Genomic DNA, 19,236 nt, shown 5'->3' on the forward strand with positions numbered 1-19,236 from the left:
AGTGCTACATACCTCATTGCTGAATATCACTATGGTCACCTTAGAAACACTCCCTTTGGGAAGCTATGTGCTGATGCCAGCACCCAGTCCACCCTTCAAAGCAATTTTGGAACTCTTTTTCTGGAATGGCCATCAGAGCTGTCATCAAATTACCCTACATGTCCTGAATGTCATCAAAATGTCTTCCTTTCAATATTTCCTTTATCTTTGGGTAAAGAAAGAAGTCACTGGGGGCCAGATCAGGTGAACAGGGAGAACGTTCCAATACAGTTATTTGTTTACTGGCTGAAAGCTCCCTCACAGACAGTGCCGTGTGAGCTGGTGCATTGTCATGATGCAAGAGCCATGAATTGTTGGCGAAAGTTCAGGTTGTCGAACTTTTCCACGCAGTCTTTTCAGCACTTCCAGATAGTCAACTTGGTTAAGTGTTTGTCCAGTTGGTACAAATTCATAATGACTAATCCCTCTGATATCAAAAACAGCAACATTGTTGCAATAATTTCACAAACTTAATTGTCAGACCTCGTGTGTGTGTGTGTGTGTGTGTGTGTGTATTTTGGTGGTAGAACAAGTACTGTATTAATTAACAGACAGAGGTTATATTCCTTTTACTCCATTGCTCACATAGCAAACATGCAGTAAGATGACCACAGAGATCTGATCTCGTGCTGTTTTGTACAGTAACGTGCCGTACGGCCTTGTAGCCGAGGAGCAATTATAGGCTCCCCCGGCAGCCCAGGTGTGGAGCAGGCTGGACCATCCAGGTGTGTCAGTCACTCTGGGATGTTCACACAACGATGAGATCACCTGACAGTGAATTTCTCTGGACGTACCCCTGTCGTTAAGTGGCCCAGGACTGTATATGAGTGTATGTGTATGGTTTGTACTTACGTGGGTAAACACAAGGTTAGAACCTTGTGTCATGGGATTATTTAATGCTTTCAGTGCCATCTCACACTCCTAAACAATTTTTGTGTAATCATATGCATCTTTTTGGTAAGAAGATGCCTAAAATGTAGTTTTTTGTGCAAAATATGATTTTAAAAATACATGCTTTGGATATCTGCTCTCTAACAACTTGTAGAGAAGCGTTTTTCCGGACCTGAGCTGTCCTCCCGCAGTGGGGACAGGATTCCGTCCAGTGGGACTTCACAGTGGAGAAATAGCTTGGTGACATGCATGTGAATGTGAAATAAAATTTCTTCATGTCTGAAGTTTGCCCACTTTTGGAACAGCTTGTAAAATAAAAAGTGCTAAATCTCCAATTCAGTGCTCCTGTTTTATTCATTTGAGCTGGAGTACATAAAATGTATTCCCTTTAATGTATATTTTACCTTTTCTGGAGATGAGGAATTAGTGAGGAAAATACGAAATGTAAACCACATGGCAATTCAAGAACGAAAATAATGCAGATGGGTTCAGGTTCTCATTAAGCAACTTGAAATGCACTTTGGATAATCATTTGGGATTTATTGGGATGTGATGGGGATGTTTTCAAAGCTTGTGCACTGATTCTGATGTGAACTGCAGGCCTGGGCTCCGCATTTCATTCTCTAAGCCTCATTTTTCTCATCTATAGAATGGGGATAATACTACCTCACTCAGAAGAAAATTGTGAGGATTAAATAGGATACTGCTTGTAACACATTTAGTATAGTGTGTGGGACATTTAGCAAATGTTTAGCATTACTGCTGTTATTATTAGGTCCATTATTATAATCTCTCCTATTATCCTTTAAAATGAAGATTGTAATGGGACAGTAGTAGTAATAGCACATCCTTCATGGACGTGAAGTGGCCATTGAGTACATAATGTTGATTGTGCATACCTGGCATGTATAGTGAGGGCTCAGTAAGTGTTATGCAAAAATTTAAAAAAATAAAAGATAAGTGATGTATTCATTTAACTTTGACTCTGGAAAACTAGAAACTTTTGCAAGGAGTTTGTTCTTTGACGATAACTGTCAGTATTGTAAGTTCAGACTTGCTAATAATGGAAAACTCATGTTCTCCATTGAGCATGTAACTATAATGGCTTAAAGTTATGACGATTCCAGAGTTCATAGGAACTATGTGGCATCTAATTCAATTTATAAAAGGCAGTGTCCCCCTTTATCCAAAGGGACTAAGTTCCAAGACCCCCAGCGGAAGTCTGAAACCTAGGAGAGCCCCGAACCATTGCCCACTGCTTCAGTCCTGCTAGAAATGTGCAGCAACCTCCCATCGGCAGACGCAGTCGCTCCAGTAACTTGGATATTATTCCGTCCAAACCTATTCCTGTATCTGTGTAGCTACCTGTACTTGCAGTAAATGGCGTGGTGTCACTTGTTTCAGGGGATCCCTTCATGAAGTCTTTGTACGGGCTCAGCGCTTTCTGACGTAACATGTTGCCATCACTCTGAACACGTCTGTTCATGTCTTCCATCCACAGATTTAATACTTTGTCCATCTTAACTAAGCACATCTCACTCACTGTGGCCAGAATTTGCAGTTTGAGGTGTGACAGCAAAACTGCAAACTTCTTTCTCCTTTGTAATTTCACAGATGTAAGATTTGTTCTTACCATAGATTTTAGCAACCTCAGCATAAATTTTTTTTTTTTTTAAATTAAGTCAAGAACTTTCACCTTTTGTCACTTAAAGAAGCACTTTATAGTTGCTCTTTGGTGTGTCCAAGGTACCAGCATCACCACTCTTGCACTTTGGGGCCATAATTAAGTAAAATAAGGGTGACTTGGGCACAAGCACTGCAATACTGTGACATTTGCTCTGATAACCAAGGTGGCTACTAAGTGACTAATAGGAGACTAACAGGACATGTTGGACAAAGGGATGATTCACGTCTGGGATGGGATGGGACAGGATTGCGTGAGATATCATTAGCTATTCCAGAATGTTGTGCGATTGACAACTTACGAATTATTTCTGGAATTTTTTATTTAATATTTTCAGACTGCTGTTGGCCGCAGGTAACTAAACCCATGGAAAATGAATCTGTGGATAAGGGGGGACTACTGTAGACATATTAATGTCAGTACTTTTAATTTTGTTAAAGTTTTAATCCTTTTTTGACGTTAATATTTTGGATAAAGAGAAGGTGACCATCTTTTCATGGCTCCCCAGTTTTTGCACAAAAGTGTTATGTTAAGAGTATTTTATTTGTAAACAATAACCTCAACTCTAACTTGGAAAATAATTATTTGCTCATATAACTGAGAAGTCCAAGACTTGTGCTGGCATCAAATATAACTGGATTCAGGGATTTGAGTTTATTTCTACAGAACTGTGTGTATGTGTCTCACCATCCGTCTACTCTGCCTGCGTCTCCATGGCTTTGTTTTCATAGAGGTTCTTGTTGGTAGTTAAATGGCTCCTGGGCAGTGATCTTAGAGAAAGAGTGGATGTCATTTCTAATAGCTCTGGAAAAATTTTCAGGAAGCGTAATAATTTAATCTTGTTAAATACCATGTAAGACCTGGGTTCCAGGTGCTTATCGGAACGGTTGTGTGATATGAATGAAAACTCAGTTGTAAGAGTAAATATCTTATTAAAAAAACTGTTAGTTACGGCTCTCAGAGAAACAGAGCCAACAGGATGCATATGTACTCGTATATAGAGAAAGAGATTTATTTTAAGGAATTGGCTCACAAGATTATGGAGGCTGAGAAGCCCCAAGATCTGCAGTCCACATGCTGGAGAGCCAGGAGAGCGAATGGTATGGTTCCAGTTTGAGTTCTAAGGCCTGAGAACCAGGAGAACTGATGGTATTAGTACCAGTCTGGAAGCTGGCAGGCTGGAGATCCAAGAAGGGCCGATGTTTCAGTCCAAAGGCAGCAAAAGACCAGCGTCCCAGCTCTAGGCAGTTGGCACCGAGGGAGTTCTGTCTTCCTCTGTCTTTTGTTCTGTTTAGGTCTTCAATTTACTTGTTGAAGACCACCCACATTAGGGAGAGCAGTCTGCTTTACTCAGTCCACTGACTCAGTCATTCATTCACCTCATCCAGAAACCCTCACAGACACACCAGAACAACGTATGACCAGATGTCTGGGTATCCTGTGGCCCAGTCAAGTTGACACATAAAATTAGCCATCACCACATCTATCAGAAATACCATGAATGACTTGCTTACTTTGTAAATTGATGAATTAGTATCAAAGATTCATGACTTCTTCTCGGTGTACATACTTCGCTTTCAGAAGAGATGAACTTTAGTTACTAGTATTTGCTTAGTGCCTTTTTTATGTGGAGGATTATCATACTATTTATAGAGAACTGGTTTTCGAGTTAGACTTTGAAACCTGGGTATGATTGGATAGAAAAGGAGTGGGCACCCCATACAGGAATGGGGTGAGCAGAGGTGTGGGAGGCAGAGCCGTGGGCAGTAGGCAGACCAGCTTCTTTCCAGCAGATATGTGCCTGTGAGAGTGACGCGAAATAAGCTTGGGAGAGAATGTTTTCCATCTTCATCAGCCCATTTATTCACCGCTACTAATTGAATACATCTTATTTCACTGGCCTATTTCTAGTTGCTGGGAATTTAATAATAATGAACAAGATAGGCAAAGCCTCTGCCTTTATGGAATGTACCATCGTGGTAGCCACATATTTCAGAAGTTAATAATTTTTTTTTAACTGAAGAAGTTTATAAGTCATGCAAGTAAAACACTTACTTACACATAAGTCAGATGAATATTGAAAGCACCCTCCTTAAATTTGGGGCCCACGTGATGTGCATAAACCTGTCGTGGAGCACATGTTTTTTCTGAAACATTCCATGTGCTTTTAAGTTTATTTCTTTGCTTTTAAGTTTCACAATTTACCCATTTAGCATTCTGAAGCTCAGGGTTACTCAATGTTATGTGACCTTAGGACATGATTTCACACGGCCTACCTATTAACATCTCCCAGAATGCTAGTGTACCTCTGATCACAATTTTGAAAGACTTACTACTCAAGGGCATTTCCATTCATGTCAGGAATGAGGAAAGGATGCTCACCATCAAATCTTTTAACATATTAGCTAACGTAATACAAGAAAATTAAACTCTAAGTATTCTATTCATTTTCTGTTGATAAATGACAAATTTAACTCAAACTCAGTGGCTTTAATCAACATCTGTTTGTTAGGTCGCCCCCTGTTAGGTCAGAAGCCCGACACAGTGTGACTTGGTTCTTTGCTCAGGATCTTACGCCGCTGAAATCAGGTAGGTATCTGTCTGCTGGGGTGAGTCCTTGTCTGAAGGCCTGGGAGAAATCTTTTTCTGAGCTCATTCAAGTTGTTGGCAGAATGGTTGCTTGCAGTTTATATTAGTTTCTTAGGGCTGCTGTAACAAATGGCCACAGACCAGCTGGCTTAAAACAACAGAAATTTATTCTTTCAGAGTTCAGGGGGCCAGGAGTCTGAAATCAAGGTGTCAGCTGGGTTGGTGCTCTTTGGAGACTCTGAGGTGGAATCCCTGCCTCTCTCCTAGCTTCTGACGGCTGCCTGCAGTCCTTGGTTTGTGGCTGCACCCCTCCAGTCCCTGCCTCTTTCTTCACACGGCCGTCTCCCCTGGTGTCTGTCTCAAATTTGCCTCTGCCTTTGTCTTACAAGAACACCTGTCGTTTTATTTAGGGCCTGCCCTAAATAATCTTATCTCGGGATCCTTAACTACATTTTCTACAAATAAGGTCCCATTTACAGGTCCCAAGGGTTAGGACGTGGACATATTTTGGGGACCACACAGCTGCAGGACCAAAGTCCTTGTTTCTGTGCTGTCTTACCTCGCTCGTGCTTGCAATCTCTCTGACTTCCTCTTCTGCCACCAGCTTGAAAACACTCTCTGCTTATTAAAGTTGGTGATATTGGCTGTTGGTAGTCTGGGTTTTGTGATTAGAATATATTTGTATTCGAATCTTGGCCCTGGTATTAACTTGGTGTGTGTGCCCTCACTTTCTCCTGTCCTTCCTTCTTTCAGTTTCTCTTACTTTCTTCACTATAGTTGGAATACCAGAAACATAATTGAGTTATCTATATGATTAATGAGAAAAAGTTTTCTTCTGGGAAGAAAGATAACCCACACATACTCAGAAAATTACCATGAATTTTTTTTTTTTTTGAGCAGAGGGACAGAATTTAATTTAAAGGTTCATTCAGAAGAGAAGAGGAAATATTTAATGGAACTTAATCCCAGAGTGACCTTATTAATTAAAATTGGCACCTCTCAGAAGTTTAATATCAAAGTCATTATCAATGAAATCTTGGTACTGAAAGTAGTCTGCCGACTGAACCTTTTTTTCTGAGACTTGTTACATATGGTGAGGACATTTTTCTTTCAATATTTAACTGTAAATCAGGCTAGATCCTTCCCTGAGAGAACTGCACCACTACTCGTGGGGAAGAGGAAATTTTACAATACAAATGTAAATAATGCAATTTGTGCTACATTTTGTGATTGTGCATATGAGGTTTGAAACCCTTCCGTCCTCCCTCCCTTTGTTCATTCCTAAGTTAATTCATTCAGTAAATACACATTGGGCGACTTCCACGTGCCAGGCGCTGGGGATGCTGTGGTGAGCAGGATGGAGGCCCTGCCCCGAAGTGCACTTACATTACACATAAATATGTAAGGTGATCTCCATTGATTGTGAGTTCTGTGAAGGAAAATACAACCGGAAGCAGTGTGAGGGGACAGAGGATGACAGTGAGGGGAATGAGGGAGGGGCTATAGTAGGACAGGCAGGAAGGCTTTCAGTGAGGTACAGGCCCTGGGGACACTCGCTGTGCAATTTGCCTTTGGTGGACTGGAACCACGTTGCCACCAAGTGCTTTAGTTTCCATATTTTCTTTCAGCTTTGGGTGTTTTGTATTGAAAAGAGCTGATGCTGATATGAATGTGCTAATGTGTTTATGACACCATGGCGTTTGGCATTTCTCTCCTGGGGAAAATGACTACTGGCTTTCTTTTTCAGTTCTTCTCTTGGGTCCTGTACAATGATCAGGGCCATAATGACTTCATAAATTGTTGAGGCTTTGTTTTTCAGAATCTGGGAAAGGGCTATTCCGTACAAACTGGAATTGTCTTATCCTTTAGATGGCAACGCACTGTAGAGTCGTTTATCTATCTTTGGAATAATGTCCAGCAAAAGTCATGAGTTTGATTTCTGTGCCAGTGGTTCAAGGGACATTCAGATGGTTCTGTGTTGTATTTTTGTCTCCCTTAACTACAGTATTCTATATTAAAATAGGCATGAACTTGGCCATCTTTGATGGCAATCAGAATAGAAAGCAGTATTTCATTTTTAGCCTTTGTTTAGATGATTTTTTTGCAGCTAATATTTAATTCACAATTTTTTTGCATCAGAAAGAAGCATCATAATATTCTGGTGTTTTCCTTTTACATAATCCTTGTATGTTTTGACTGTGTACCTAAATCAGTGCATTTAGGTGTAGTGATTTTTTTCCCTCCTTTAGGGGTACAACCTATAGAAATCTAAATTGGGAGTTAGATAAGGATAAATATTCTTTCATCTCTCTGAATCAGGATAATTATGGCAATCCAGTGCTTTGAATAATATTTTATAAACTTTATTGATTTTTTTGAAGTTGTTTCTTTTAGCCTTTCAAGCTTTTATAATGAAAATTTGCTATTGATTTTATTGAAGAGTCCAGAAGAGATGAGGGCTTATGTCTGGGATTAAATTTACCACTTACTTTGAAGTCATACCTATCTTTCTTTCACTTAGAAAGTCTATCTATCTATCTATCTATCTATCTATCTATCTATCTATCTATCTATCTATCTATCTATCTATCTAATCATCTATCCATCTACCCATCCATCCATCCACCCATCTATTTCTCCACCCACTTATGTATCCATTTAACTTCTTACGTCCTTGAGTATCTATGCTTTCATTCCTGCAAGACAACAGAGTGTCACATAGAAATCAGGTCACATAAAATCACAACGCAGGAAAGTTCTCATGACACAACTATTTGATTTATACTCTCACTTTATAGAATTTTGGAGTTGACTAAAGATATTACCTAGTTCAAATTTTGGAGATGACAGTACAGAAAATGCCCCAAAGAGCAGAGTACTTACTAACTGTCCGGAGAAAGTCCTCAGCCGTCTTCAGAGGTGAAGCCGCCTCCATGTGCCTTTGCTGTTTGGCAGCCTCCTCTGTGTCCAGCTCCACACATCCCACCGCTGAGCTCTTTCAGCCTGGAATCCATCTCGCACTCTGTTAGCTGTGCATTTTATCACATGGCCTTCCTCATGTGATTCTCTTGGTCAGAAACCTTTACATGTATGGGTTTTAGAAAGGAGCATTAACAGTACTTACCCCGCCATTCAAGATGCTCAGTGTTGGCCTCCTGCCTACCATTCTGTGTTAACATCTGCCTGCTCCCCTTATGGTTTCTTTATTCCCGGTGAGGTTTCCTTTCTGACATGTCCTCCTTGGACCCCACCTACTCCCAGACATCATACTGGGAATATCTACAGCTATACGTATGTAACACTATTTTATTATTGACTGTATTGTAATCTATTTATTTACCCCTACATTTATAAATGTAGTAAAATCATGTAAACGATTCCCAGTTCCTGATCATCTAGGAGTTTTCCAGTATTTCACTGTTATATACTATAGTGCTATTATACAGAGACCCTTGTCTATCTTTGGGTGCCTACTTATTCCTTTTGTTGAATGGGTAAGGTAGAATCACGGTGTTAAATATTATATACATTTTAAGGGCTTTTCATATGTTTTGGCAAATTTTTTTCAAAGATGGCAAACAGTTTATACTATCAGCTTCCATTTATGAAACTACCTATTTTGTTCTACCTTGTTATAGCTAACTTGCATTCCTTCAGATACGAGTGCAGTTGGTCGATTCCATTCCCCATGGTTTTTGGCCATTGATATTCTTCTTAAGTGGATTTTGTCCTTGTTTTGGTGGGATGTTTATTGGTTTGCAATAATTCTTATATAATAAGACTATTAGGTCTTTGTTTTACCAACATTCTGCAAATAATTTTTCCTAATTCGATTTGTTTATGGTGTTTTTGCCATTAAGGAATATTTAATACTTAAAACCTTTAAGTTCTAAATATTTTTTTGATTGATTTCTCATTGTTGTCATGCTATAGAGATCTCACCCAAGATTATGCGACTGTTTAACTCATTTAGTATTCTAATGTAGTTAAAATTGTTTGCTTCGGTGTTTTATTGGCAGTGTACTTTTATAAGAGATGGCCTGCCCATTCTATTTAACTCCCTTTCTAAGATTACTTTTTTGTCCAATGTTGTGTCACTTTTCTTTCCTTTAAATTTATATGTGTATTCTTGATCCCTCCCCACATTTAATAACCGTCATGGTTTTATAAAATACTTTAGCTTTTTATTTAGAATCTTCCTCATTGCATTTCCCCCTAAAGTTTCTTGGATATTCTGGAATCACTCTTTCCCCTCCAAATTCTCAGCATACACTCCATGGACATGTGAAATGTGAGTTTGTGGCTTCCTCCTGGCCGAGTGGACCTATTTATGATACGGTGCTGCACCCTTTCCCCAACAAAGCAGGCACTTCTTTCCACTCAGCCAATTCTTTGGTCACGTCCCCAGAATAGCTTCTCACAATAATCCAGTCCTTTAGATAGCCTGGTTCAGTTTTCTGCCAGCCTACCTAACTGGGCACTGGTTACTCCAGGCACTTGACAAGATAAGGAAGACTCCATCTCTTGGCTCCCCGAATATGTGATTGTTTTAGAAGTTTTCTCTCCTTTAGGATACATGTGAGTTTAGGATGGGTACCAGCTGTTTGATGCCTAGCAAAGGCCCCTTATTTGGGAAGGACCGTAGAGGCAGAAGACTGGGGTCTTAGGACACCATGCTCTTATTCGAGGGGCCTCCTTGTGTGCCAGCCTCAGGGTACTTGCAGTGCTACTCTCCAGCCCATGTCCATCAAAATGGGCCAGCCCCTCACTGGTCACTCCCCTTCAAAGCCATTTCAGGGGTCTGGGTTTTTTCTGCCAAGTGGCTTTCAGAGGATTGCGAGATGCAATTGGTATCAGTTCGACTGCTTTGTCTCTCTTTAGAAGACAAGCTTAACAAATCACAGCATTCCTTTGGCTTGTTCTTGATGACCGTGACAAACCTACCTTTGATTAACCTAAAATATAGTCAATATTTATATTCTAAACATATCCATTATGAATTGTATCCTTCTTTTTCCAAGTCAAGAAAAACTTCACAATATTCTTTGGGAAAATGCTCATGCACAGGCTGGCATAAGCGCCATGTTTCAAGTGTAGATAACCTCAAACAACCTCAAGACATTTGTCTTTCAGTCAGTAACGTTTCATCAGTGTGTTCTTTTAAAATGTAGATTCTACATATTCTTAAGTCTATTTGAAACCAGTTCATATTTTTCAGTTCCCTTGAGATTGTTTTCTCTAGTATATTTCTCACGAGTCGTCCATGTTTCCTTTTGTCCTTTCCATTCAAGGATGTGAGTAGGGCGATCATGTGGGAAGCTTTTTAAAATTCCTAGGCTTGTGGTCCTATCCTCAGTGATTCAGCTCAGTCTGGAGTGGGAGTCAGGGGAGCTGGTTATCTGGGGTATGTGGTGACTCATCAGAAGCTTCGCATCCCCACTTCCATTGACATGTTCTGGCTGACAATTGCTATATCCTGCTCAACAGTAGAAGAGCACATTCTTCTCTTATCTCTTAATAATGCCTCACTGTCTCTTAACAGTGCCTCAGTTTCCCTGTTAAGGATGAGTATCCTGAAGGATTAACTCAGCAGGTGTGGGGTGTTCAAACCCTACACATTACAAAGAAACTGGCCCTTGTCTGCCTCCTGGAAGATAAGTCTGAGCCTGTGGAATATCCAGCCTGATAAGAGAGCCTCTGTATGCGCCAGGCCTTGAGTCATGCCAGATAATTTCCACTGATAATGGGAATTGTGGTGGGGCCCTGGACTACCCCAGGTCAGCTTGACCTCCTAGGGGCTGGAGACTGAGTAACGTTAGCCACACAGGCACTGCATGCTTCTGGGACTGACCCCTAATAAAACCCTGGACACCAGTGTTCCCGTGAGCTTCCCTGGCTAGCAGTACTCCACACATGTTGTCACACATTGTTGCTGGGAGCCTTAAGCCCTGTCCCCACAACTCCAGTGGTAGAGGACAGCTGGAAGCTCATGCCTGGTCCTTCCTGGACTCTGCCCCATGAACCTTTCATCTTTGCTGACTTTCATCAGTATCCTTTCACGGTCATTAACCATCATTGGAAATATAACAGCTTTTCTGAGTTCTTTGGGTCCTTCTAGTAAATCATTGAACCAGAGGGTGGTCTTGGGTACCCCCTTCTTAGGATGATAAGAGCTTTTTATTTTAAAAGACCATTAGAGAAAGGAATAATGATTTCTCTCTAGTATGCTAAGAGTTGTACCTTTTTAAAAGAAAGTTCGAATTAGATGTTAAATTTTATGAATACATTTTATCGCTTCTGAAGATGTTTCCTTGATTTTTGCTTTGTTCATATGGTAAAATATATTGTTTTCCTAAATGTGATTTTTTTCATTCCTAACATTAATTGTACTTGGTTGTGCTAAATATTTAAACATACTGTTCTCTTTGATTTATTAATGTTTTATTTATGATTTTGTTATGAATGATTTGGTATTTTGTCTTTTATCATATACGGACAAATATTTTAATTGCTATAATTAAAAAATATTTTATAAGAAAACTTTCTAAAATATGGCATTTCCCGCCTCCTTAAAGAGAAGATTCTACCTATTTTAACATTTTCTTGGCTGGCTATTCCCATTTTGAACATTATGGTGTGTAATGAGCCCTCCGGTCCCACTGAGGTACGAGCAGCTTCTTCTACGTTAAATGCTCCCCAGACTGTTTGCTCTCTGTTTGGAATTCTTGGGTTTGCTTTCTTTTGTTTTTCCTATGCTTTCAAGTCCCACTTCTTGTAATTCTCAGGTTGCCTTTCTGTAGTGGTCCCTCTTCTCCCTTTACTTGGCTCGTTTTTAATGGCTGTGGGCTTAGAGACTGCGTAATTAAGCTTGTTATATACTGATTTCCAAAATGAGAGTAAATAGACTCTGAATAAGAGCCTGGGGCCCTGTTTCCTAGTTGAAAAGCATCTGCTTCATGTCATGGATTTTTAAATATACATCTTGGATTTTGTGGAGGTATTTTGCTCCCTCTTCAGTTGTTGGTTGTTCCAGATAGTTAATTCATAAAGTTGATTGGTTAGTTTGTCCGTCTGTCCATCCATCCATCCGACACGTAATCATCTACATGGTGCTGTATACTGGATAGCTGAACCTAAATAGGTAAGACACAGTGTGTAAACCAGTGTTTGCAGAGCAAATAACATGTGAACGCTGTCTGAACTTTGTTGTGGAAATTTGTTTTATTTTTTGAGTTTTATTTTCTCTGGCAATAATTTTCATTTCCTATTTTAAAGTTCTAAGAAGAATGCTGTGCAGGAGAGTTAATATAGCCGTCCTGAGACTGCTGTCCTTAGAAAGGCCTGCTGGCAAGGATGGCCCTTGGCTGGCATCTTAGATCTTGCCTCCTGGTGTATTCTCAGTCAGCGTTTAACTGCTGAGGGTAATTGATGGGACCTAGACTGTTTGTGCAAACAGTGTGCTTTATGCTGAACACCTGCTTTCCTTCCGGAAGTCTGGGATTGTGATACTTATTGGACAGAGGTTGCCAACGTGACCAGGCCCAAGTAAAAGCGTTAGTCACTTGAGACTCTACTGGGCTTCCTTGGGCAGGAACCTCACACACATGTGCTGCGTTTTTGTGGCTGGCGGAGAAAGCGTGCTCTGTGTCACCTCTCGTAGGAGGGGGCGAGCCTAAGGGGACCTGCACAGAGTCCTCCAGACTGTGCCGGTGTCCTTCTTCTTTATGATTCAGATGTGTGTCTTTGCTGTGTCGCTGTATTGTAGTCCCCCATTATCTGTGGTTTCACCTTCGGCAAGTTCAGTTACCCATGGTCAACATGGTCCCAAAATTTTAAACGGAAAATTCCAGAAATAAACAATTCTTAAGTTTTAAATCGCATGCTCTTCTGAATAGCATGCCATTATTATTGTTCACGTCATTATTCCTCCAGGATGTGAATCATTCTTTGTCCTGCGTCTCCACTCTGTGCACACTAACAGCCCCATTAGTCACTTAGTGGCCATGTGGGTTATCAGATTGACTGTCACTGTACCTCCGTGCTTGTGTTCAAGTGACGCTTATTTTACCTAACAATGGCGCCAAAGCGCAAGAGAAGTGATGCTGGCAATTTGGACATGTGAAAGAGAAGCCATGGACTGTATGTACGGATAGGAAAAAGCACAGCACATGTAGGGCTCAGTGCTCGCTGAAGTTTCAGGCATTCACACGGGGGGGTCTTAGAACATATTCCCCTTAGATAAGGGGGGACCGCTGTACTAAATCTTCGACCATGAGTATGACTGTATATTAGTCTTGTGAGTCCTCAAGCAAATCTCTGAACGTAAGGTTGGTCTCAGGGGCCCTGGCACAAATTCCTAATGTTTACTGGTTTTCTACTATGTATGCAGCTCAATACTAATCACTTCACACGGCTCCCTCCCTGATGCTTCCTCACTGATTCAATACTCTGTGAGGCAGGTCTGTGTCATCATCGCCATCGGCAAGTGCACATCCTATAGCTCATGCGTTTATTTCAGTATCTATTTGTTTTCAGATGTTTGCATCTTCCGGTATATTGTTTCTGTTGTTCAAAGGAGAGTTTATGTGAAGAAAACCACTGAATAGTTTTTAATCACTTTGTCATTTCAGATATGAGCACATCCTCACAGATCCTGACCCAGTACCAGCATATGCTCTGAAACTGTTGGTTGCGATGACTGAACACAACCCAACTTTCACCAGGTACTGTAACTTCAAATTTCTTTTTCTTGTTTCTCATCTGTAAAATGAATTATTAATACATGTGTTTTGAAAATGTTAATGACAATGAGATTCTAAAGCACTGACATTTGAGTTACCAGTGGTAGTTTTTCATGCTTTATGGTTTGTCATACCTGTTATTTTTATGTTGCATTTGTGTTTTGAATCCCTTATTGGAATTTCCACCCTATGAAATTCTTGATACTTTAAAATGCTAAATTCTTGAAAGAGAAAAACCGAACACATGTACTTAAAAAAATGTCAATTGTTGCCTTATATTTTACTGAACAGTTTATTGCATCTCTACAGTATTTATGGACATTACTTTCTACTGTTTTATTTAGTTGACACACTTTTATTAAGTAGTGGAGAGCTTTTGCCTTTATTGAAGATACTATGTGTGATGATGCCACTATTTTTTTAGATCTGTTACAGTTATTAGAATAGTGGCAACTGCTTTCGGTCTTGCAAAGAAGAGATTGTCAGCGAGGGCACCCAGGTCTGCCGAGGGGAGGGAAGAGGAGACCCTCCTTGCTTTCAAATGAGGAAACCGGTTTTAGTCGTGTAGGTGACATGTGAGGACCTTTTGGGCTTTGATCCACCTGTAGGCACAGCGCACCTCTAGAATCGCCAGTTGGTCTTTAGTGGGAACTAAATCACAGTCCCCATCATCTGGATTTCATCTGGTCTGCTGTCTAGTGTGGCCGTGAATATTTCTTTGCACAGAAAGTACTGCACAGTGACGAGCCACCATCACTGTTGTCATTAGGGAACAAGAAAGGCTGTTTGTAGAGAGAACGATATTGGATGAAACCCTGACCCAAATGGCTTTCCCAGTGGGTGTGCCACGGCGCAGGAGTGTGCCATGACTGAGTCAGGGGTGCCAAGGTGCTCTTGGCCTTTGTGTCGCCTGCAGTGCTGGGCAGTGGCAGCTCTCAGGTTCATTTCCTTGTGCTGTGAGCAGCGTCACTGTTTTCCAGATGGCAGTGTACAAATACTATTCTGTATGTACTCTCTGTGCCATGTTGCACAAAGATTTTCACCTGGGCAAGTTTTTAAATGAAAATAATTTTTTTAAATTAAATTATGATGTAGCCACACTATGTAATACTATGTGCTAATAGTTTGAAAGGGCAACATAAATTTTGAGTACAATGCTATCCAAAGAATTTTGCTGATGAAGATTAATTATCCACAACCCCCGTTTAATGCCACCTTTGCCGTAGTAAGGTCTCTTCCTGGAATCACTGTTCCATTCTGTCTATATGCCTTTTCTCATGGAACTGGATGTTAAAATGAGAGTTGTTCCTTGTCAGTTTTGACTGAGGCTCCAGACGTTAAGAGCAAAGAATTAAAAGCCTAATCCCCCGCCACCCTGCATTTTAAAGGGAAGCCCTAGACCCCACAAGTCCTGGCAACCTGTGTGCAACGTGCAAAATCCATTCACATATCTTGAAAGGAGGAATGGAGGAAGGAAAACTAATAAGTAATTAGCCTTGGAGTTTGTTTTTATTTCCATAACTAGATTCTCAAAAATGCATTTTAAGTGCAAAATTTTGGAATGGGTAGTAAATGTCAATTTGGGAAAAATTATGTGAAAAGATAAATACTGAAAAGTCTTGTTCTTCCCTCTGTCCACTCCGTTCTTTTCTCATTTTTCCATTATCCCACATGGTTGACTACTTTTGCTCATTTTGTGTCCAAATGCAAGCAAATGTGAATATATATTTTCTTTTGCTCCCTTTCACTCACAATAGCATATTGTGAATGTTTTTCTGCCCCTGGATTTTTTTCACTTAATGATATGTCCCCAGTATTTGTTTCTATATCAAGTAGAGAGTCTCTACATTGTATTTTACAGTTACAGAATTTTCCATTGTATGGATATATCATAATTTATCTCATTAGTGTCTGATGGGTAGACTTGAGTTGTTTCTAATCTTGTGCTATTGCGGACACTGAATAATCTTATACATCCATCATTTTGTACATGTGCATCTCCATCTTATAGGATGAATCCCTAGAAATGGTATTTGTGTATCAAAGGATAAATGCATTTGAAAACTTTTTGGACATATGGCCAAAATGCCCTACAGGGGCCTTTACATTTTGCATCTCCAAGGGAAACGTTTGAGGATGCCTGATCCCCAAAGCTTCGCCCTCAGCATTTGTTGTTGAGCTGTGGAATTGTGTCAGTGTGATGAGATAGGTTATTTTGGAGTGATTTAAATGTGCATTTCTCTTATCATGAATGAGGTTGACTATCTCTTTGTATGGTGAAGGGCCATTTGAGTTTCTTACTTTGCTTGTGCTCTTTGCCGTCAGTCCCCCATCTTGGCAGTGCCACTCTGCAGACTAAATCACCTCCTGCCTGGCTTTCTGTGCACAAATACACCACAGTCTACTAATCCATTTTACTTTTCACAATACCTGTTTTTCCTACTTTTTGCTGTCATGAATAGTGTGGCCGTGAATATTTATTTCTTTGCATGCTCCTTGGTGAATCCATGTATGTCTCCATTGGGTACCCGTGCCCGAGTGCAAATGCTGGCACCGGGGCTTGTGCCAGCACAGATCCGATAGGTCCCGCCAGGCAGTTTCCCAAATTGGTTGTACCAATTTACACTCCTGCCAGCATTGTTTGAGCCGTCCGGTTGTCATGTAAGCTTTTTTTTAACAAAATTTTAAAGTCAGGTTTATCGAGGTATAATTTACATAGAGTAAAATTCACTCATTTTAGGTATATAGTTCTGAGTTTTCACAAATGTATACAATTCTGCAGCCACCACCGCGGTCAAGATAAAGAGTGTTTCCATCTCTCCACAATGTTTCCTCATGTCCATTTGAACACTAGCTTCTAAAAATTTTGTTTGCTTGGAGAATAATATCACCAGACTGATTTTGTATTTTAATTTTTAAATGTATTTTTCAAGAGTTAATACATATTATAAACTTCAGTATTTCGAAGGGTATACAGAAGAAATCAAATATTCCCCAAAAGAGACAGCCACTTTTACCACTTTGTGTGTGTATTATTTTTCACATATGCTTTATACACCATTCTGCATCGCTTTAAAAATACGTATAACAGCTTTAGTGAGATAGAATTCACGTACCTTCTGCAGCTCTTTTTCAAAGATGCATCATATTGCCTTTTATGAATATTCAATACGTATGTTTTTCGAGTCTTATTATTAGGAAGCAAAGCTAATGAGAAAGGTCATTCACAACATGTGTGAACAGATACGTGTTGGATAAATAATAAGAAGTGGAATTGCTTCATCAAAGGGCATATTAGTTGGCAATTCCCAGACTTGTCTGTACATTAGTTATCTTCTGGAGATCTTTAAAAGGTCTAAAGGCCGGACCATACCCAGGCCAATTAAATCACAATCTCTACAGCTGGACACAGGCACCAGCTCACCAGGTGATGCGATGTGCAGGCAAGTTTGGGAACCGCCAGTCTAAGCATTGGTGATTTTGAAAGGTGTTGCTGAATTTTGAAAGGTGTTGCCCCAAATCTTGGTTGTGCCAGTTCATTCTCCACCAGCAGTGCCTACTGGTGCCAAGCCTTTATCAAATTGGTGTATGTAAGTGTTGATCTTTGCCATTCTGATAGGAGAAAATTGCCTCTTGGTTTTTAATTTCTTGTTTTATTGCATTGTGATGAAATCATAGTTTGGTTACATTCCTAATTTTTTGTATTTGCTTTTATTTGTGGTCAGTTTCTGTTGAGTGTTCTATGTTTAATTGTTTGTTTTAACCAAAACAAAGTTAGGCCTAACCCTGAAAAGAGTGTTGCCCACCCTAATTTTGGAAAGTTCCTAAAATGGTACCTCATTAACCTGTGACATTTTCCCCACTTTGTAGCAGTGGTTTTTAGGCAGAATGCTTGATTTTAAGTGTATATCAAGAGTAGAATTCCTTTATTATTATTGCAAATTGATTTCTAATAATGTAAAAATAATCATAAACCATTTGGTAGAAACTTATTTATTGGATTCTTCAGCATCATGTTCTTTGAAGGATTTTCATCTTAAGTTCGTTTGTATATGTTGAGTTTACACTACCAAGTAACAGCTTTTGGAACATTAAAACGTCCTGTGTTAAGAGAAGCACATATTATTTTATTGTGTTTATTCTTACTTCATAGGATTCTTAGTGGATAAAGAAGTCTTCAAAAGCATAGTCATAGTACAACTGAGATGGTATTGTTCCCCTTAAATAAGGAACAAGCGCATTATCAAATCTGCACTGTACCTGACAGAGGTTTTCTGAAAAAACACCACAGCCCTGGTTAATCTAGTTTATTATTGGATTTATGGCAGAAAGGTAGATTGTTTGCCATGTTGGTCCAGTTTTACCGTTAGAAGGAATGTGTTAACTCCCCTGAGCTCTGCCCTTTTCTCTCTCCTCAATTTTATAGTAGCTTGCGCCAAACCATTGCTTGCAGAGAGAGAAATGCCCCAGTAACTTGTTTCCATTAAGAGATAATTAGTTTCAGCAAATCTTCCTTAGCAAACACATTAAATTTTAACTTCTTGAATTCTTTTGGAGTAAAATTTAGCTCTTTTACTGACTTGCAAAAATTTGTTTATGGTCTTATCTGAGAGTTATCATTTTCATTGGCTCAAAAAATGTTAGAGCTATTTGTTTTATGGCAAGATTCACAAATATGCCTTTTAGAAGAATAAAATTTTAGTGATCTCTTAAATGGAGTTTATGGTGAATCCATGGTTTACCTGTCAGTGAAAAGTACTTCTGCCCTTATAGTCACTCATCTTCAACTGACTTTCTTCATTGGTTTTTTTGGTCCATTTGTTCCGTGGTTGGTTCATTCATTTGTTCACTCATTCATTCATCAAACATCTGATCAGCAGCTACTGACTGAAGACAAGGATAAGTGACAATTAAGATAAAGTTCTCACCCTAGAGGTGCTTAGAATTTAGTGGAGGAGACAGATTTATCAGTAGCCTTTTATGAAACAATGTAACAGTTTCAAAGGCATGGTCATGTCCAGTAGATTCTGGGAGCGCATGAAGGAATTTAACCCGCTGGCGGTATGCTCTTCGCCAAGTTACTTAACCTGTCTGGAAAGGTTCCTGCGTTCCCTCATCTGGAAAATGGGGGTGATATTGCAGCTGATCCACAGAAAATGCTGCATAACTATCCCCACTTTCCTCCTCGTTCTTTTCTCTTCCCCCTTTCATTGTGATTAGAGGAAGGAATATTGAAGGAAGTGTTCTTAGAAGAGATAACCCCTTGGAAGATAGAAATATTTGATGATACAG

The 19,236-nt window shown here is 39.8% G+C and overlaps 1 protein-coding gene across 3 annotated transcripts in view; it reads left to right on the forward strand.

Moving 5' to 3' along the window:
• The window catches only part of ULK4 (unc-51 like kinase 4), a 406,057-nt gene that overhangs the window by 154,712 nt on the left and 232,109 nt on the right, over positions 1–19,236 (forward strand). For all 3 annotated transcript variants that reach the window (XR_016021270.1, XM_088798237.1, XM_088798238.1), the window contains exon 30: positions 13,834–13,926. Coding sequence is in view for 2 of the 3 variants with exons in the window: in XM_088798237.1 (XP_088654363.1) it covers positions 13,834–13,926 (93 nt within the window). In the remaining variant the exon portion in view is untranslated. The remainder of the gene's footprint in view (positions 1–13,833; positions 13,927–19,236) is intronic.

Source organism: Rhinolophus sinicus, chromosome 5 (assembly GCF_057876585.1).
Source record: "Rhinolophus sinicus isolate RSI-liver-muscle chromosome 5, RSI-T2T, whole genome shotgun sequence".
NCBI classification, from domain to species: Eukaryota; Metazoa; Chordata; class Mammalia; order Chiroptera; family Rhinolophidae; genus Rhinolophus; species Rhinolophus sinicus.